Source organism: Podarcis pityusensis (genome assembly GCF_964106645.2).
Source record: "Podarcis pityusensis genome assembly, chromosome: 8".
In the NCBI taxonomy this organism is placed as follows: Eukaryota; Metazoa; Chordata; class Lepidosauria; order Squamata; family Lacertidae; genus Podarcis; species Podarcis pityusensis.
The window spans coordinates 88710849-88731871 of record NC_138033.1 but is presented as its reverse complement, the minus strand read 5'-3'; the positions used below and the strand labels follow the sequence as shown (position 1 = coordinate 88731871).

The following is a 21023-nucleotide window of genomic DNA, read 5'->3' as shown; positions in this document are numbered from 1 at the left end:
CAGTCTCTATGACTATCTATCAGTTATAAATAACCATGATAGCTCTACAGAAGCTCCTGTTTCAGAAGCAGTCTACCTTTGAATACCAGCTGTTTGGAAGGAAGCAACAGGCGAGAGCTGTTTCTTTATGCTCTACTTCAGGAATTCCTAGATGCACCTTGCTGGCTAAACAGAAAGCTGGATGAGAAGGAAGAGCCTCAGCTCAGAGGAGGAGCCCGTGCTCTGCAGACAGAAGGTCCCAGGCTCAATCTGCAATGGCATCTCCGGGTAGGGCTGGCTGGGAGGGACCCCTGCCTGAAGCCCTGGAGGGAGGCGGCCAGTCTGTGAGGACAATACGGAAGGAGATGGACCAACGGAGTAACTCAGCAGGAGGCAGCTTCCTCTCTTCTATGGACCTATGTTCTTATAGGTACACTTACAAGTCAGAACCCTCCTGATCATGGGAGTCAGGTGATTCCCAAGAGCCAAGCCCATATCATTACCTACTGCGTGCCTATAAAGTCTCTAACATTTCCTCAGCCTGGGGAAGGCGAAGGGGGGGCCGACCTGCTGTTGCTTCAGACATTGCGGGGCTCCAGCTCCCAGAATTCCTGACCATTGGCCTGTCTAGCTGGGGCTGATGGGAGCTGGAGTTCCCCACCCTTGCACTAAGGGAATACTTGTTCTCTCTCTGCCCGTCCCCTTGCCATCTGCCTCTATGACACCTCCTCTGTGCCGGGTACTTGGCACCTCTTCATTGGCTGGCACCTGAGCCTGGGCATGACTCAGGCCTGGGCAACTAGCAAGTTTTAGCCTCAACTAAGGGGACCAAAGCAACATGAAAATTAAGGTGGAGAGAGATCAGGAAGCAGATTGCAGCTCTCCATAGGAATGGCCTGTGCCAGCTCTAGGGGCCTCCAAATAGTCTTGGACTGCAACTTCCATCAGCACCAGCCAGCATGGCCAATTATCAGGGATGGTGGGAGTTGTAGTGTAGTTTGGCTCTGCTGCCTATGGCTGGAGGAAGTGGTAGCCTAACAAAGCCAGGAGGGTGTGAGAAGCCTGATTCGGCATATCTCACTGCACACATCACCAAAAGACTGCGCTGCCTCCTTCTGCCCAACCCCCTGGAAGTCAGACTAAAACAACTGTCTCAGAAACTCTTCTGGGTTCTAATCTGCTGGGAATCATTTATTCTGTGCCAGGGGAACCAGTAGTTCCCTGTGCTCTACTTCACCTTCAGAATGCCCTCTGACAAGGCAACCTTGTCATCCCATTTTTTTACCAGCATCACCCCTTCCAGCTGCTCATGATTTTAATAGGGCTTCTTGATAACAATGTTTTATCGCCAATGCCAGTAGCTATAAGATCTGCTCTCTCTCACGAAGCTCTCTGGAACCCATGACATGGATTTAATTCCTACAAATGGGCGAGGGGGGGGGTGTGGATTCAACATGCTGCCTCTGGCTGCATTGCAGCCCAGCTCCAGAGAGATGCTGGCCTAGTTAGGAGTCACCTGAGTGCCCAGGATTTGCAGCACATCTCAAACACCAAAGGCCACGCCAATGTGGTGTAGTGGTTAAGAGCGGTAGTCTCGTAATCTGGGGAACCGGGTTCGCGTCTCCGCTCCTCCACATGCAGCTGCTGGGTGACCTTGGGCCAGTCACACTTCTTTGAAGTCTCTCAGCCCCACTCACCTCACAGAGTGTTTGCTGTGGGGGAGGAAGGGAAAGGAGAATGTTAGCCGCTTTGAGACTCCTTAAAGGGAGTGAAAGGCAGGATATCAAATCCAAACTTTTCTTCTTCTTCTTCTTCTTCTTCTTCTTCTTCTTCTTCTTCTTCTTCAACTCTCACAGCCACTTATTAGTGCTTAACATGCAGAAGGAAAACAGGCCTTTCCCTTCAGATCGGTTGCTGAATGAGTGGAGAACTTTCTTGGCGTGATCTTTATCTGCTGGGGGCCAACTTTGGCAGATGGATGGGACTACCACCTGTCAGTCACCAGTCATATGTCAGGACCAAGCAACCAAGCAGCTTGTTCCAAAGGAATCATGAACTAGCCCACCTGCCAACAGATGCATTTAGCCATTTGCAGCACACTGGTAGCCTAAACGGGAGGAAAACATACCACCCCTCTTCCAACTTACAGAAGTTTCCATGTCTGTGTATCACAGTCCCCTGGCAGCACCAAGTTCCAGGACAACCACTACGGGTTCAGTTTTCTCAATGAGAAGACTGCTCTTGAGATTTATGGGATTTCTGTGTGACAGCAGTCATCTTCAAAACAGCATCAGCCCAGATCAAACAGAATATACTTGACAGTTGCAAAACTGCAGATTTCTTTTTGCCAAACCAGTGTTCAAAATTAGCCAGGTACCAGGTATATTTTGCACCTGCCTATTGGCCACTTGTGACCAAGTGAAGCTTCTTGGGCGCTGCCAAGATGGTGCCTGACATCACCACCATCTGGAAGTCCATACCTGGGAATTTTTGGGTCATAACTGTTTTCACACACTGATGCCACATCTTGTAGAATTCTGTCAGTTACATTTTATCTGCACAATCAGAATTTCTGGAACCAAAATGCTTTTTCTGTGCAGCCTGAGCAGGAGCAGTGAACAAAGTTATAGCTAATTGTCTCAGCTTGTCTTCACTTACCCCAGGCCACTGCCCTGCTCACAGTTGTGAAGAATATCCCTATGTTATGAATGGTCTGTGTCACTATTAAGAAAAACAGGATGGAATAGGCCAACACACACACACACACACAAACATACACACATCCTACCTCCAGGCAGGATGGGTTTTATTAATTTAGTGCTGGCTTTTATTATTTATTTCAAGATGTAAGATTGCATTGGATTTAATCACATATGCTTGCTTCAGGATGACTTTTTGCCCCTAAAAGTGACATTAAAATATTTTAAATAAAATAAAGAAAGGAGCAGGCTGAATAAAGGAGCCCAGACTGAGAAAATATACTCCCAACCCTTTACTGACATGATGAACTATTTAACCAAGATGTTTCACATTTTCTCAGGCAGCATCTAATTGCTGGAGGAAGTCTATAAGGCAATATTGCAGAGGATGGATGAAATGGTTTTTATCCTCAAAAGATGCATGGACACATGGATGCAAACACACATATCACCTGATTTCTCACTACTTGGCTATTTGCCACTGACTGTGTGAACAGACTCCTTTAAAAGAACACATGAGATGGTAATGAAAGTTCTGTGGGTAGTCTTTGACTGCGACGAACCATTCTTTTTGCAAAAAGGCTGCTTGCTGCTGCAGGCCTCAGGTGTTAAGCATGAATGAAAGAACTGGGTGAAATGAGGTTCCAGGCCCTCTAGACTCCAAAACGTGGGACCTAGTGAAACAAAGAAAACCAACTGTAACCTTTCTCCCTTTCTGTATGTATGCTCCATGCAAAGACCTCCAGGCATCTCTCTTCTGGGTTCAGCGTGATGCTTGCATGTGGGCTTACATTTCAGTTGGACATGCATAAATTGGTCATTGCCTGTACAACTACAAAACTGCTGCTAGTATATAGGGTTTGTTTTATTCCTAGCCTGTTTGCCCACACACACCCATTAGCCATTTGCAATGTATCACCAGGTAGAAAGAGACTGATTTCTTTGCCATTAAAAAAAAAAGTCTGTTTGCCTGTATAAGATTATGACTCCCCATAGGTGACCAGGAGACTGTGTATATAGAAACTTGCTATAATACAGCTTGTTCACACAAATTATCTTCATAGACTTCTGATGCATATAAACACTGAATTCAAAGCCCTGTCTTCATACAGAGTATTTCATTCTTAAAGTAACTTTGATAGATTCCTGCTATGATCAAAATGAGATAGCTGTGTTGACCCACGATGCCCAAAATAAGTGTGATTTAAAATACTTTTAATAAGAATCAACCAGTATTCACACTGTGGGATGCAAGCTTCGGATTACAAAAAATTCATCCTCTTCCTGGATGATCTCAAAAAGAGAGGGAGGCGGGAATGGTTGTTTCCCAGCAAGGATAAGACCATCTTAAGACTGAAACAAACTTCAGGCAAAGATTGTATCCTCCTTTTCCCCACATCCACTCTCTTCAGGCTGAGGAACAATTCTGTGCAACTCAAAAGCTAGCGGACATCCCTAGCAGGGACATTTCTGCAAGAGCCAGGCTAAGGCATCAGCTGGAAATTCAAATGGCATCAGCCTCACATACTAATTAGCATGGATCATAATCCACCTGGAAACTGAAAGGAACAGGAGCAGCTCCTGTTCATTTATATATAAACCTGCGTGGCACAGAGCTGGACCTTTGGTCCATCTAACTTAGATTGTCTAGAGCCCTACAATGGCTGCTGGCATCAGCTTTCCAGAATCTCAAGGCCTCTCCCTACCTGGAGACACCAGTGAATGGATGCATCTGGGACCTTCTGTGTGTAGAGCAAATGCTCGGCCATTGAGCTACGGCCCCTCCCAATGACACCTGCACATGGAAAGGGGGGGGGTATTCTAATAACACCTAAAATCCATTGCCCCAGGCGGCCACCTCATCTCACCTCTGAATACTGCATTATGAACATCAGCTGGCCCTTTAAAGGGGGCAGAACTATCATTTCACTTCCCCTCCAAAAGAAGGGAATTGAATCTCCTTAAGCTGAAACGGGAAGAACAGCTTCCTACAAAGGGAAAGGAAAAGAAATGCAGTCTCAGGTTTAATCATGGGATACCTGGCATTTGGAGCCCCCAGCAAAAGCCCTCCCCACCCCTATTGCCATATAATTAGGAGTAAGTAAGTTTGTGAATGAGAAACACATAAAGCTATCTATTAGCCAATAATAGTTCAATGGAGCTTCAGTGCACAGAGGAAGTATACCATTGAAGACCAGATGCCAAGGGGGGGTGTTAAGCTGCCTGATTCATGCTGCAGGAGAAGGGCTGGAGCTCAGAGGCAGAAGGTCCCAGGGTCAATCCCTAGCGGACATTTCCAGGTATTGCTGGGAAACCCTGAAGAGCTGCTGCCAGTCTGTGTCGGAAATACTGAGCTAGATGGACCAATGGTCTGATGCCGTCTCAGGCGACTTTCGGGCGGCCACTGAAAGAACAACAGGCGAGCAGGTCTTGCCTTGCATCCTTATCCCCATGCAAAGAGGCAGCCAGCAGAACACCGCCCCGTGCCCAGGCGAACAAAGGACTCCAGGCAAACCTGTGGACCTCCAGACCTTGCGGGGCTCCAGCTCCCATCAGCCCCAGTCAGACCAGCCAATGGTCAGCATGATGGGAAGTGGAGTCCGACACCATTTGGAGAGGCACTAGTATTGCCAGTTCCCACCCCTGGAGTCCTTCAAAACAGCAGCGTCTGGAAATATACGAACGAGCAGAAAGGGAAAGGGGCAAGAGGAGAAGCACAACATCCAGCACGGGCAAAATGGACCAAAGCCAGGAGGAGTCCAGAACCTGCCAAAGGAACTACCGGGAAGGGTCCCCAAGCTGCTTTATGGCTCCTGGGACCTGGTCCCCGCCTCCTCCCCTCAGCCCCCCGCCAGCTGGAGGGCACGAAGCTGGGGGAAGGCTGGACTAGTCCGTCTGCAGCCTCCCAAGCCGGGCTTCAGGGTCCCTGGAAAGGGAAGGAGGAGCCCCCAGGAGCTGCAGCGCAGGCCCCGCGCTTGGCGGGAGATGGGGACTTCTAAGCTGTGGGTATCTTCGCCCACTGGACGCCAGACTAGAGGCAACAGAAGGCTAGCTGTTCGGACAGGCGGATGGAGGGCGGAGAGGTCCCCACCACCGCAGCCCCTCTTCTACCCTAGCCAGGACCTTCCCGGGGCTCCACTGTCCGGCGCGCCTGGAAACCAGCGCGGCCAGGGAGAGGCGGCGGATCAAAAGCCAGTGCGCGCTCGGCGACGCCTGATCCCAAAGCCGGAAAACACCGCCACGCCAAAGAAACTTGCCCGGGAGAAGCTACTCCCCACGGGCTGGAGGAAGTGGAGGACGCCCCGGCCCATCCCCAGAGCGCAGACCCATCCGCGCCCCCGGGATCTGCAGGAGGGGGTTCCACCTGCCCCAGCCCTCCCCTCGCCGCCGCCCCGCGCGCGCCCGGGCCCTGCGCACCTTTTTCTTGCGGTCCCGCGAGCGGTTCCTGCGCTTGCGGTTGGACTCCTCCTTCTCCTTCTGCTCCTGCAAGGCCTGCGCCTCGATGTCTTTGATCTTCTTGAGCTGCTTGGCCGCCTGCGCCATGGCGAGCAGCCGCCGCACCAGCCCCGCACGCGGCCCCAGACCAGGACCAGGACGGCCCCAGACGACGCCGACGCGGCGGCGGCCACTGCAGTCCCGCCGCCCCGCGCCCGAGCAGCTGCGCTGCGGCCGCGCGGGAGGGGAAGCGGCGCCGCGGCCGGAGGAGAGGCTGCTGCTGCGGCAGGAGGCGGGCGGGCGCGGCGCGCCGGGAGCTCGGGAGGCGAGGGGCAAGGCGGCCCGGGCGCGGAGGATGGCGCGCAGCGGGGCGCGAGGGCTGGGCGCGCTCCGGCCGCTGGGCTTCAGTGCGCGCTTCCCGGCGGCCCGCCCGGCGAGCTGGCCCCCGGCATGCCGGCTCCGGCGAGGCGGCGGCTCCGACGGGCCACCTGCGCAGGCGAAGCGAGGCGGGCTGCGGGCAGGTAGGGCGCCTCCGCCTCCGCCGCTGCAGTGGGGGGGTTGCTGCCGCTGCTGCCGCTGCCGCTGCGGTGGCGCGTCTGCCCAGCTCAGATGCTCCCCGCGCGGCCACTAACCGCTCAGCAGCGGCGGGAGGGGGCGACGGGATGGGATCTGAATCGATGCAGATGCGGCTCTGCCTGGGCTAAGCAGGGGACGGCTCCTGCCCACCACCACCTGCCCATCTGGCAGGGGCTCTCTCTGTGCTCGCCGCAGGGGGAAGAGGAGGAGGGCCCCCCTCGGCTGCCCGCCCCCTAAGCATCTCTTTTCAATGAATGAGCTCAACTCTGGAACATCGTGAAGAAAAGAGAGGGTGCAGAGTTAAGTTTCCTTCCACTGGCAGGTCTGCGGGTCAGAGGGCCCCTGAGCAGGTGCAGAGTTCTGCTGCTTTCAACAGGCAAGGCTGTGGGCAGAGAGCCCCCCTGCTTTCAGATTGTAGAGGGGATGGAATGCTAAAAGGCATGCCTGTTTTGTTTTTCTTTTGTAGAAATTTAGAAGTGTACAGAAGCCACAGTCAGGAAAGACCCAAAATGCCTTGCAGAGTATTCCAGTTCCTCCCTAGGAAGGAAATTGTTCTCTGTGTGTGAACAGGCCACTGGGCACATGATCCAAGGCCAAACCCAGTTGGGCGACAGGGAGCAGGGAGGGGAGACAGTGGCTTTGGTCCTTGGCACACGTCTAGTGTAGGGGAGGCTGTGATCCTAAGCATAGTTACTTGAGAGTAACTCAGCAGGACTTGTTTGTGAGTTGAAATGCATCGGATTGGGCTGCATCAGCATGCCATGACCCAGGCTGAAATCGCATCAGAGCTCACCTGGATGATGCAACAAGCAGCTGTTCCATTATATTCAGCACCTGCCTTGCAACACGGGGATAATAAATGCTTGCTACCCTTTCGTGACTAAAATCAGCTGTCTCTCTTTGCCTAGTAGTCAGACTGGCCATCTTACAGGGTGTTTGTTTGATCAACCAAGCCAACCCTTTCTCTTCCCTTCACAAACCAGACTGGAATCCAGTGCCTGTCAAAGGCACCATCACTCCAGAGGGAAGGGATCTGGGTGATCACTTGGAGAACAGGATGCGGGACTGGATGGGCCATTGACTGGATCCAGCAGGCTCTTCTGATGCAAGAAAGGATGCTGGGAGTTGTAGTCCAGCAACATCTGGAGGACCACAGGTGCCCCATTCCAGGTGTAGACAATACTGAGCTAGATAGATCAGTGGTCTGCCTCCGTATAAGGCAGCTTCCTGCCTTGCTGTGCCAGTCTGCGCAAGCCATTTGCCCACCAAGCTAAACAGAAACCACAAGCATATGGGGCATGAGAAGTCTGCAGAGTATTTGCTAGCTACCTCAGACTGCCAAAATAGGCTGGAAGGTTAAAAGCAACTGGGAGGTGGGGGGGCAGCTATTTATGGGATGTAACCCACTGGGAGCAGTCAAATACAACAGTCCTTGTTTTGCTAGAGTGGACATGGAAGGGAATGTTTGGTCCAGCCAGTCGCAACTTCCTGTTCCTCCTGGCCTGGAGCATCCTTCCTTGCATGGGACTAGTGGGTGGCAGTGGCGTAGCGTGGGGGGTGCAGGGGGGGCCGGCCGCACCGGGCACAACATCTGGGGGGAGCGCTCACACTCGCAGCTCTCTGCCCCTACCTGGCTCACTCACTCTCTCTCACTGCAGTGCTGGCTGTGCGAATCCGATCCGAGCCGCTGGGTCGCCGCCCACTGTGGAGGGGGTGGGTGCCAGGCGTGCGGTGCGGAGAGAGAGCGAGGGACTATCTGGGGGAGGGACAGTGCAGCGGCCGCCCAGCGCAGCGCTGAGCGCGGGAGAGAACCACACCAGACCAGCCCAGGCAGCAGCAAGAAGCTGGCAGCGGCGGCAGGTTAGGGGTTAGGGGGCGTAAATTACTTGCCTTGCCCCGGGTTAGGGGGCGCAAATTACTTGCCTTGCCCCGGGTGCTGACAACCCACGCTACGCCGCTGGTGGGTGGGCATGACCTTTCCAGACCTGATAAAAGGACAAGGCATGTTGCCACTCTCTCCCTTTCTTCCATCTTCTTTTCGTCCTGCAAACTTCCTGGAATGAGCTGCTGGCTGCCAGCCAAGCAGTCCCCCAGGTCATCTGTCTTATGGGATAAACCTGTTAGTATAAGTTTGTAACTTTAAGCCAAAAGTCTGCCTTCAGGGATCACGCTGTGCTCTGCCTGATCGTGAGTAAACTTTATTTTTATTGAGTATGAATAAGACTGTGGTGTCTTTATTCTTTTATGAGGGATTCAAAAGGGGATCTTACCAGGAACATACAATTCAATCTGAGGGAGATTGAATTGCATAATAGTAAGAGGTTCTAACAAGCCTGCAACCAGATTTCTGCTGTGCCTGAGAAGGGGAATGTAAACTCTGCTAAGTAAAGGAACTTGCTAGCACAAGTTAGGAAGGATATTAATAAACAATATTACTTCTTCTGCCACCCTGAACATTCCCACACTATTGACATCTTCCACTGGACAGTGTTTGGCTGGCCTTGCTAAAACACAGGTGGGGGTGCTTTGGAAAGAGCAAGCAGCATCACCCCACTTTGGATGCTGTCTTCCATGCACACAGACTTGGGTCTGCCTCTCACACATGTCGTGTTGGAGATCCTTTCCAAAACTGTCAGCAAGTTATTGTTGGGGCAGGAGAGAAGTGCCCTGCCTGGGGCAAAGCTTAAAAGGGCTCCTTGTCTTTATTTTGGCTTTGTTTTTAATTGGAATTCATCATGGCTACTCCTTGCCACAAATATCTTGGCTTCAGTATTTGCACCCGAGGGCTGTGGAGTCCTTTCCAGGAGCAGCCAGCTGGCAAGGGAGAGAGGGTGTGGCTGACTGCTGGAGAGGCAGAGGCAGCCGTAATGGGAGGCCATCTGCCCTACTCTGTGCCCTTAAGAGCGGGAGGGTGAGAGGTAGCTGGAGGTGGCCCAGGGGTCACGCAGCCCCCCAGCTGGGGGGAGAAGGGGAAACCCACAATGGGATTGGATGAAATGTCATTTATCAGCTTTCTTTCCCTCCTTTCTCCCAGGAATGCAAGGTGGTATGTGTGGTCTTTCCCCCACCCTCAGTGAAAAATGGATCTTGTTGCTCCCAGGAGTTTCTGAACTATAGCTCTTGACCATCAGTCTTGACCATTGGTGTCATGGACTGGCTGGAGGCAAAGGAATGGTGGGAGGACACTGCTGGGGGAACCCCCAATGGAAGAAAGCTCAGAACCTGCAGAGTGGTGGTGGGACAACAATGAGTGCTTAGAGAAAGAAGACTGGGAAAAGGAGGTGCTGGAAGCTGAAGAGGTAACAGGGCTTAGTGAGCTGGGGGAGTCTGTGGCAGAAATAAGTCCAGACTCAGAGGCAGAAGCTGAAGCAGGAGAGTCGGATGAGGGAGGCCAAGAGGCAGACATGAGCCAGGCTGGTGAAGAGTCATGGGTGTCTCCCCCTCCTGACAAGACGTTGGATTCACACAGGCACAATCTCTGATTGCTTGGGAAAAACCCAGGGGAGGTGGGGACTTTCAGTCTTGGCAACTGAACCGTGGGGTATGGTAGCTCAACCTACCAGGTATTAGCTACTGTGCTCATTAGGCTTGATACTAAGCCAAGTCAGTGCAGATTGTGTTCTTGATAATAAAGAGTTAACTCCAACACTTAACACCAGCTTGTGATTTACTGCCAGCTCGCTCCTGTCAATTGGCTATACTGGCTGGAGCCCCCCTTGTAATGTAGGAGCAGCCAATTGGAAGAGCCCAGGATGCATGATTACCACATGGAAATTCACACAAACATGGGGGGGGGGGCACAGGATCTTCACCTTTGGTGTAGGCTGAGAGTTGGCTCAATGTCACCCAATAAGCTTTATGGCTGAAGGGGAATTTGAACCTGAGCCTCCTAAGCCCTTGTCCAGCCTTCAAACCATCCCATGAGGGATCCCCAATGTGGTGCCCTCCAGCCATTGTCAAATTCCAGCCAGCCTAGGGCGCTTTCTGTAAGGAGGGCCCTCGGTGAAGGGCCTCAACCGAAGAGAGGAACACCACTAGTCCACCCCGCTCAGTATTGGGAGCAGCACTGGCTGGGAGCAGCTTTCCAGGGGTTCCAGCAGCGCTATCTTGCAGTCCTGCCTGGAGATGGCAGGGATTGAGCCTGGGACCTTCAAAAGGCCAAGCAGATTCTCTGCTACTGAGCTATGGAGAAAAAGCTAACTGTCTCTTGGAGCTGTCCAGGGTCTGACCTGGTGAGAGACTGGCCTACTTTTCGTCTGGGATTGCAAATCTTGATATCTTGGCTCAATTGGGTCCCTTTTTCCTGGCATGCTAGCTTTCTGCAGAGGAGGATATTATTTGGGCATGAAGTGGTCTGTAACATGAGCCTCACCTGGAGGGCAGCTGCCAGTCAATGTAAATAATAGGGAGCTAGATGGACCAGTAGTGTGATTGGGTAGGGGGCAGCTTCCTATGTTCTGTCTTCTGCTGAGGCCCTTCTCAGAGCGCCTCCCTTAGCAGAGTTGCACTACTCATTTAATTCAATCTAAAAAAATGTACTGTAGTATAAACACCAACAATTGGAAAACACTTGCCTGCAAGTGTTCCAGTTGGAGAACAGCCTTTACCAAAGGTGCCATGGGCTTTGAAGGCACTCAAACTCAGGACGCAAGGGAGAAAGGTGCTAAGAGGAAGGCACATTTGGCAAACTCTCACCATGATCAACTCTCGTCCAGAAACCAATGTCCCCACTGTGGAAGGACGTATGGATCCAGAACTGGCCTCCACAATGACTTACGGCCTTATTGTTAAAACCGTGTTTATGGAAGACAATCTTACTTGGCTACGAGTGATCACCAAAGAAGAAGACTCATATAGTTAATAAAAAATTATTTACCACTTGATTGTAAAAAACCAAAAACCTCAAAGCAGAGTAAATCAAAATTATCAGTAAAAACAGAAAATTAAAACTTTCAAATAACAATTAAAATCAGCAGCAAGCTGAAGACTGATTAAGGCACATATAATATGTATGTATGTATGTACAAAGGAGAGAGCCATTTCTGTGGTGGTTCCCCAAACTAGAGGAGGCATTGCAAGCTTTTTGGCTCCAGGTTAAGACGTGTTTATTACCCCAGCCATTTTAAAGGGTGATGTTGCCTCAGTCTGCTTTTAGCTTCTATAGAGTTTGCTTAAGCAGAGCACATCTAAAGTTACCGTCCAGTTTATAGGCTGGGAACAACTTCCGTAGTTGTATTGCCTCAAATTAGGCTGACGACAATTGTCACAAAAGTTGTCAGCATGTTGACTCAATCATTCCATTGGTGCAGGTTTGGGCTGCCAAAAATTGATTAGCTCATGAGATGCCACCATGGAGCAAAACTTCATTTGTATTCCATTGTTAAACAATAATCACAACCTGAAATCTTTAATTTAAAAAGCTCAAAAGATTTTTGTTGCAATTTTCCGAATAGCTGATGCTAGAAATTTTAATTGGAAACAGTCTTCACCTCCTCCTGTTGCAAAAGGTTTCTTCAGTGGTGTCAGGGAGAAGGCAGATTGGGAACTACAGCGGTACCTCTGGTTACGTACTTAATTCATCCTGGAGGTCCGTTCTTAACCTGAAACTGTTCTTAACCTGAAGCACCACTTTAGCTAATGGGGCCTCCCGCTGCTGCCAGAGCACGATTTCTGTTCTCATCCTGAAGCAAAGTTCTTAACCCGAGGTATTATATCTGGGTTAGCGGAGTCTGTAACCTGAAGCGTCTGTAACCTGAAGCGTCTGTAACCCGAGGTACCACTGTATTGGGAGATCGCTGGGTGATTTGAAGTAGATCTGCAAAGTTTTCTTATTTCCAACTGTTTGATAATGGCAAGAACAAAATGATTCCCCCACCCCAAAAAGAATTTATACTATTGAAATGAAGAAAGTGGAGGGTGGGGGCAGGGATGATAATAATAATAATAATAATAATAATAATAATAATAATAATTTATTTTATTATTACAAATGTAACCCTAGTTCAGTTCAGGTATAAAAACAAATTTGGGGGATCAGAAATATTTTATTCCATGTCTCTTTTGCACCTGGATTCTGTTTGTGAAAGCATAAGAATATCCTGTGTTGTTGGGGGCCGCTAGGGGTGCATTGGAAGATGGCCGACAATAACATCTCTCCGGCTCACACGAGGTAATTAAGAGGCTGATATGGGAGTATGCAGCCTCCCTTGTTGCCCAAGGGAATGGGGAACACTGCCCTTGCCTGCTGTGGCCATAAATCACCCCCGGATTCGAAAGAAGGGGGTGAGGGCACTAGGCACAAAGCCTTCATGTGGGTCCGGCTCTCCCGGACGCTGTCTCTGATCGCGTGCTGACTGCATTAGCTCGAAATAAACAATTAGAAAAGAAGCAAATGCACATACTTTGAGTGAAGATTGGGAGTAAAGACTGCTAATTAAAGGGATCTCTGGGATGTGGAGCGACGGGCTGGATTCAACAATAAATCAAGAAGAAGAATCATCAAAGGATTGGTATGTCGGAGCGAGACTGAAAGGGGGGGGGAACTTTTCTTTTTTTGTCTTATGTGAGTACCCAATAACCCCTCCCCCTAAGAAAGAATCATTGTGATTACTGATCACAAGCAGGAGGAGTAAGAACTGTGTGGAAATTAGTTACTAATCAAAAATATGGCGTGTGGGAACATCGAGAAAGGAAAGAAAGTTCTCTGTGACGCAGTCATAAAAAGAGATTGTTATGGCAGGCCTGCCCGCAGGAGGACTGAGGGGGAGCAGGACTATGGCTCGTTACTATATCGGAATGTGAGATCGGCCTGGCAGGGCCCCCCTGAGAAAATTTATGAGAGCGGCAGGCCTGTGGAAATCAGGACAGACTGTGGGAAACGTTTTGTACGGAGGTGTTGAAATGATGTCTGTCTGTTTTGATATGGCTCTTGGAGTGTAAAATCCACACAGGATATAACAACGTTTGTTTTCAACCTGCTTGTGGAGACTATCAGAGATCATAAAGAAAACAAGAAGATAAGGAAAACAACAAAGAGAAGATGGAATAGAACTGTGAATACTATTTGGACAGAACTGTGTATATTAAAGCAGCAGCAAGAGAGATGTTTGGATCCCTTTCGGAGCTCGAAGTATGGGTACCCCCAACAAAAAATTTTAAAATTTGGCTATGTAATTTGGAATTAATGTGATTTGGAATTAATGTGATTTGATTGGCCTGTTAATAAAAATTATTTTTTAAAAAAAGAATATCCTGTGTTTCTGCATATCATTCTGAGCATGAACCCCATTTCATAAGTAAGTGCCAAACACTGGCTCATGTAGAGATACAACAGGCAAGCATTGGCAACAAAGCGGAAATTGCTAGGGTACTTCCGGGTCAGCGCCATCGGTGAATTGCGGAGTTCCTCCGTCTGGAGGAACGGGCTCCATGGAAACTGGGTCTTCCCGCCGCGGCGAAGGCGGGGACCCGCTAGAAATCCCAGGCAGAGGAAGCCTGGGAACGTGGGGTTCGGCAGGGCACCAGGAGCGCCCCCCTACTCGCAGGGAATCCCATTTAGGGGCTCCAGAGCGAAGTGGGGTGAGATGCGCGGTGCTGCGAACTGACTGCTACTTTCACGGAGTGAAGCCGCACAGCCATTGCCGGAGAGCGCTGACTTTTTCCTGTGGACAATTGGATTTAAAATAAGTACCCGTGAGTAGAAACAGAAAATTGGATCAAGAAATTTCTTAATTTGGTATCGAAGCGGGAAGGTTCAAAACAGGAAGTCTGCCTTCCGCTTTTTGTATATAGACTAAAGCAAAAACTTTGTAAGCTAAAGCCTGGAAAGCTGTCAAAAAAGTCTAAATTTTCTTCATTTAGAATTACTGAAACCCCCTTGGAAGCAGGAGAAAAGGGGGGGAACTTTGTTCAACCCTAGCAGGAGAGGGAGTGAAGAAGGATAAGTTTCCACCGTCTCTAACCTGGGAACGGGGTGTCAGAGACAGAAATTGTTGGAGAGGTTAATTGACTGTGAATGGGATATTTTGACAGATAGCTAAAGAAGAGAAACAAGCTGATTCCAATGTTGCCTTTTGCATCCTAAAGAAACAAAATATCTGAAAAATATCTGAAAAACGAAAGTAATTTTCCTTTGTTGGACTTGCCTAAAAAAAATGGATACAAATAGAAATTGCCTCCTCTAGAGGGAGCTTGTCAAATTGTTGCTGCAGTACATTTGAGGGCTCAACAGATGTGAGATTAAGACCGTGGGAACAGGCTTTTCTGACCTTGACTAAAGATGAGTTGGAAAGAAGACTGGGTGCTTGCCCTATGCAAGACAAGTGCCCTGCTGGAACAGATGCATGAGAAGATGGACTTGATGAATGAGAAAATGGATTTGACTGTTGCGGTTAATAACTGTGGGCAAACAGGGAATATTGATACAGAAATAATCCAGGGACCAACTCACGAATTTGTACTGACTGGGCAAGTGCAGAAGATAATGGAGGAGGATGCGGTTGCACCCCAAATAATACAAATGGAGAGTCCCGAGGCGTTGGAGAGACCTTGGAATATGCTTTTAAATACTTTTTGGACTATATTGAGGATTGTGGGACTGTGGGGAATGGGTGGGTTTGATGAAGGGAGATGGAGACAATTTTGGCTTGGAATCCCCCAGAGGCCTACCCCCCCAGTGAGAAAGGAAAGAAACTAAGAAAGAGACCAACAAAAGACAAGGAAAAGGGCAAGTATAAACAAGAAGAAGAAGAATTGCAGAAGGGACATGGAAGAGACTTAAGGGCCTCGGACATAAGGCTTCCAGGTTGATGGACTAGATGGAATGGACAGTAAGGACTGACACGATCCGAGACCAGGAAGAAGGGACGTTGGGATGAAGATTGGAAGAAAATTTATAAAGAAAATTTTCTATTTGGGGAATTGGCTAAAAATTAATGAATATTAGGGGAAATGTTGGAATGAAACTATATGACTTTAGCAGAAATGATATCAGGAGTAATGTATATTTGATAACTAAGATTCAAGCTTTAAGGTGTATTAGGGTAAGATAAGGTTAAATTAATTAAGGTAATGTGAATAATAGAATATGGGGAAAGATGGAAACGATTTGTTGAGTTAATTACTAGATTAAATTAGGTTAGGATGAATTTTTTAACAAAAATTGAGAAAGATGGAAAGAATTTGCTGAAATAACTAATTAAACTAGAATACAAAAAGGGAGGTGTGAGGAAGTCAATGAAACAAGCAAATGGAAGTTTTAGATATGTAATTTGGGATTTGTGTTGTTTTCTTTTTTCTTTTTATCTTTTTGTTGTATTGGTTTTTGTGTTTTTTCTTTTTTCTTTTTTGCCTATTATAGTGTTGTTTTTTTAATGTTCTTTTTAATGTTTTTCTTCTTATAATTCTGAAAACTACTAATAAATATTATTATTTTTTTAAAAAAACAAAGCGGAAATTGCTCAACCACATACAAGGGAGAATTAGGTCTAATATCTCACTGTATACAGCTCACACAAAAACTGAGAGCCACGAAGTGCTCTTGTCCAGTTTGCCCTATCTACTGTACATCTTCATTGGAAAAGCAAGCCCAGCCCAGGGACTCGTGTGGGATGCCACAGAACAACCATACACACTGCAGTGATGTGGCAAAAGGACCAGCTTTCCAGTGGATATTGATTGGGAAGAGGAATGTCCAAAGCAGTGACTCACACAGGGTTGCAACGGGGGCCTGCTCCTCTCTGGGTAGTTGCTTTTGGCTCAACGAAGCCAAATTATTTCATCAGTGCCTTCCTCAAAACATATTTTGGGAATGATTCTATTATCGGGGCTAGGCAAATTTTGTAATGGATATGGGGGGTGAAGTTTCTTAAGAAAAGTCATTCCTGGATTGAACCTTTCTATATTTTGAAGTGCTCTCTAATTATGTATCACGGATCAATAATGGTAAGCCACCTGTTGATTCTTTGCTGTGTTCTACTGCATTGTATAATGTTTTCATTACTCAACAAAGTCTTTTTTAAAAAAAGATAGTTACAGATAGGTAGTCGTGTTGGTCTGCCATAGTCAAAATAAAAAAAAATCCTTCCAGTAGCACCTTTAAGACCAACTATAACTTAGTTGGTCTTAAAGGTGCTACTGGAAGGATTTTTTTTATTTTAAAAAAGATAAAGAGTGATTTCAATTATTTTCATCCAAACTGGAGCTAATAAAAACGTCTGCATAATATTTGCAGAAATATCAAAACCCTCCTAAGGCAAAACTGCTATTGAAATCTGCAAACCTGGGAGTAATTTTCCTGGGAGTAAGCCCTAAACTGAATGGGACTTACTTCTGAGAAGGCATGTATAAAATTGTGCAGTGCTAGCACCTGCTGAAACTTGAGAGAAAGTACATTAATGATATGATAGTCATCTTCAACTGTCTGAAGGGCTGTCACATGGAGGATGGTGCAGCCTTGTTTTCTGCTGCTCCAGAGAGTAGAACCCAAATCAATGGATTCAAATTACAAGAAAGGAAGTTCCAACTAAACAGTGGAACGGTCTCCCTCGGAAAGTGGTGGTTTCTAAGCAGGGGCTGGACGGCCATCTGACATGGATGCTTTGGCTGAGATCCCTGCATCGCAGGAGGTTGGGCTACATGGCCGTTTGCGTCCTTCCCAGCTCTGCAATTCTATGATTCAACATATTGAGACTTGTTCTAGTTGCCAGTGCCCTAGAGCCATCAACCGTTCCAAAATTCCTGAGTTTCCAATCAAGGAAGTGAAACTAAGCTCTGCCCTCCATCAGTTTTCAGATAGGTCTGTCTGAAAATCATGTCATCAAAATTGTTGTTATGTTTATCATCATCATCATCAATATTATTTAAATAAATTGAAATATTCTTTTAAAAAATCAGTCGCCATATACATTACTACGTTTTCATTGCCCTGTTAAAGGAGTCATTCCTATACAGTGGTACCTCAGGTTAAGTACTTAATTCGTTCTGGAGGTTCATTCTTAACCTGAAACTGTTCTTAACCTGAAGCACCACTTTAGCTAATGGGGCCTCCTGCTGCTGCCGTGCCGCCGGAGCACAATTTCTGTTCTCATCCTGAAGCGAAGTTCTTAACCTGAAGCACTATTTCTGGGTTAGCGGAGTCTGTAACCTGAAGCGTATGTAACCTGAGGTACCACTGTACTGTGTTATGAGGAATGAACTGGTGGAATAACTTCACTCCTGTGGGCCAAAAGCTCCAGAGAGGAGGAGGCTCCCTAGAATCACAGACTTGTAGAGTTAGAAGGGATACCCAAAGGGTCATCTAGTCCAACCCCCTGAAATGCATCATTGCAACTCTATGTGAGTCATCTCTTCCCAGTCAGTCTCCACAGCCTCCCTGTTCTGGGCTTGTTTTCCCAAAGAAGATGTAGGTATCCCAGACTGGAGAAGAACACTTTGCCGCTTTCAATTTGTATCCCACCTTCCCTCCCAATGGAGCCCAGGGCATCAAACACATCAATAACAATATCATTAAAGGCATTCCAGAAACAAATCCCATCCTCTCAGCTGCTGATTTCATGGATGCCGACAAGAGTATCTTTCAGCCAGTATCTTTTGCAATGAGGAGGGGCCTAGTCGAGAGGTAGAGCACCTGCCTCAGCACAAAGGAATGGGAAAGAGCCTTTTCTGGAGAATCACTGCCCGGCAATGCAGGCAATACTGAGCTAGCTGGACCAATGGCCTGGCTTGAAATAAGGCAGCTCCAGATGATGTGGAGCAGCCCACACCAACAGATTTTGGACTACAAATCCCATCAGCCCCAACCAGCACATGTTGATTGGGGTTGTAGCCCAACCCATCAGGAGGCAGAGAAGGAGGCTGTCTAGGGTGGCTCACAGCCTTGTGGGAGGGTATGCAGAAGGTCCTAGGTTCAACTCTTGGCAGCGTCTCCCATTATTAAGGCCCACATAACGGAGGATGAGGAAGACCTCTGGCTGAGATGCTAGAGAGGCACTGCCCAACAGAGTGGATGATCCTGGCTTGAAAAGGCATGTAGGCTTACCCAGAGCATAGGATCACTTGACCACGGTCCTAAAGCCATTGCATTCTACAATGATTGACCCCACCCCAGCTGCAACCAATTATACAATGGCATCATGGGTGCCTACATGCTGTTGGAATCCATCTGTCTGGAGAGACCATGAAGTATGCCTCCGGAATGAAGCCACACCGCTGAAATAGCAGCACTGAAGGGATCTCCCCAGGGCGCAAGCCTGGGCAGTATGTTTGCGGGTCCTGGGCTGCCCAGACCCTGCTCTCGGCATTGCTGGTTTTTCCAAGGGAAAGTAAAGCAAGACATTTGGCACCATCTTGGCTGCGGAAGTTGCTGGAAGGAGGCAGACATGGTGCCACCCAACCCTCTTAGGGACTCCACTCCAGATTTGTGTAGGGTTTAGTCCATAGCCTTTTCATCTCACAAAGATACCTTGCAAGACAGAGGAACTTTAGTTTCAGAATTTTCCTTCTTCTAGACAGGCTACCATCCCAGCATGACAAGCCCTTGTTGTTGTTGTTTACTCGTCTTAGTCGTGTTCGACTCTCCATGACCCCAAGAGCATGCCTTGGAAACTCTCACTTTCTTCTCAAAGCTTCTCCTTTTTATGTCCATGGAGTTTTCTTGGCAAAATACTGGAGTGGTTTGCCAGTTCCTTCTCCTGGTGGATCACATTTAATCTAAACTCTCAACTATGACCTGTCCATCTTGGGTGGCCCTGCACGGCATGGCGCACAGCTTCACAGAGTTATTCAAGCCCCTTCACCACGACAAGGCAGGGATCCATGAAGGGGATGACAAGCCCTATCTGCCCCTAACTTCCCTCTACACTACAGCATGTGCAGAAACTGCCTTCTTGACCGTTAGATCCACTCTTGGCCTCGTGCCCTTGATCTGCCTGAGCCCGTCTTTGCAGGCAGGGGAAGTCCCTCACTCATGGAGGGTTTGGTTGGCTAACATCATCTGGTTTAGCCAGCCAGTTGAAGCTGTACCCAGTGTGTGATTGCTGTCCCCTGCTGACAGCTTCTTGCAGCCACAGGGTTTAGTAAGCAGAAAGAGGCAGGAGGAGAGGGACCAGCAGACAAAGAGGCAGGCTGCTGAAGAATCGGGGGGGGGGGGTCTCCTCCTCCTGCTGTGACCAGCTCCTGTCCCCCCTGGTCTCCCAGGACCAGAAAAGGCAAGAAGATGGCAGAGCAGAGACACGTGGACAGAGTCTCAGATTGCTTGAGAAGGACCCAGGGGAGGAGGAGACTTAGAGAGCGGCAGGAAGGCAGGAACCAGCAGTCCTCGCAACGGCCTCACTGGGGCAAGACCTACTGGGAAGGGTTGCTGTGACCTCTAGGACTGAGCTGTTTTGTTTATTTGAATAAACTTCACTGACATCAGGTGCTTTGTTGTTTTATTGCTGAACTATGCCTAACAACCTAGCAGTTCGAAAGCACGTCAAAGTGCCAGTAGATAAATAGGTACCACTCTGGCAGGAAGGTAAACGGCGTTTCCGTGCACTGCTCTGGTTCGCCAGAAGCGGCTTAGTCCTGCTGGCCACATGACCCGGAAGCTGTACGCCGGCTCCCTCGGCCAATAAAAGCGAAATGAGCGCCGCAGCCCCAGAGCTCCACAACTCCAGAGTCGGCCACAACTGGACCTAATGGTCAGGGGTCTCTTTACCTTTTTTTAATGTCTAACAGTATGTGTAAAGCTGCTGATTTTTGTGTGTTTGGAATGTAGCCTATTGTACAAAGCTAAGAGTCACATTTGTTGCTCCACCCACTTTTGCCTCTGGCTACACCCACCCCTGGTGTGCGGCCCCCAGAAAGTTGCCCATGAAGGAAGATGTGCCTGTGGGGCTCAAGGCAGCTCCTCACTCCTGCTATTGTAGGGGAAATACTGGGGGAATATCCAGGTATTAAGCAGGTATTCACTGCTTAATGTCAATGGTATTGTTTTCTTGCTTGCCTGCCTGCCTGCCTGCCTCTTAAATTTCTATCCCGTCCTTCTCCCAGATGAACCCAGGGCAGCAAACACAAGAGCGATAAAACAATGAAAAAATATTAAATCAATTCCAATACAGGTGCAGACTGGGAATGATCTCTACTTAAAAGGTTTGTGGGAAGAGGAAGGTCTTCAGCAGGTCCTGAAAAGGCAACAGAGGCAGCGCCTGCCTAATCTCCAAGAGGAGGGCGTTCCAAAGGGCAGATGCCACAACACTCAAGGCCCAAGTCCTGCCTGATAAGTTGGTACAGTGGTACCTTGGTTCTCAAACTGAATCCATTCCGGAAGTCCATTCCAAAACCAAATCGTTCCAA

At 48.6% G+C, this 21023-nt stretch overlaps 1 protein-coding gene across 9 annotated transcripts in view; it reads right to left on the bottom strand.

The window, feature by feature from the left end:
* ANK1 (ankyrin 1) overlaps positions 1-6254 on the bottom strand; it is a 175901-nt gene extending 169647 nt beyond the window's left edge. For all 9 annotated transcript variants that reach the window (XR_013989510.1, XM_081016434.1, XM_081016440.1 and 6 more), the window contains exon 1: positions 6096-6254. Coding sequence is in view for 8 of the 9 variants with exons in the window: in XM_081016434.1 (XP_080872560.1) it covers positions 6096-6221 (126 nt within the window). In the remaining variant the exon portion in view is untranslated. The remainder of the gene's footprint in view (positions 1-6095) is intronic.
* Between the last annotated feature and the right edge of the window lie 14769 nt (positions 6255-21023).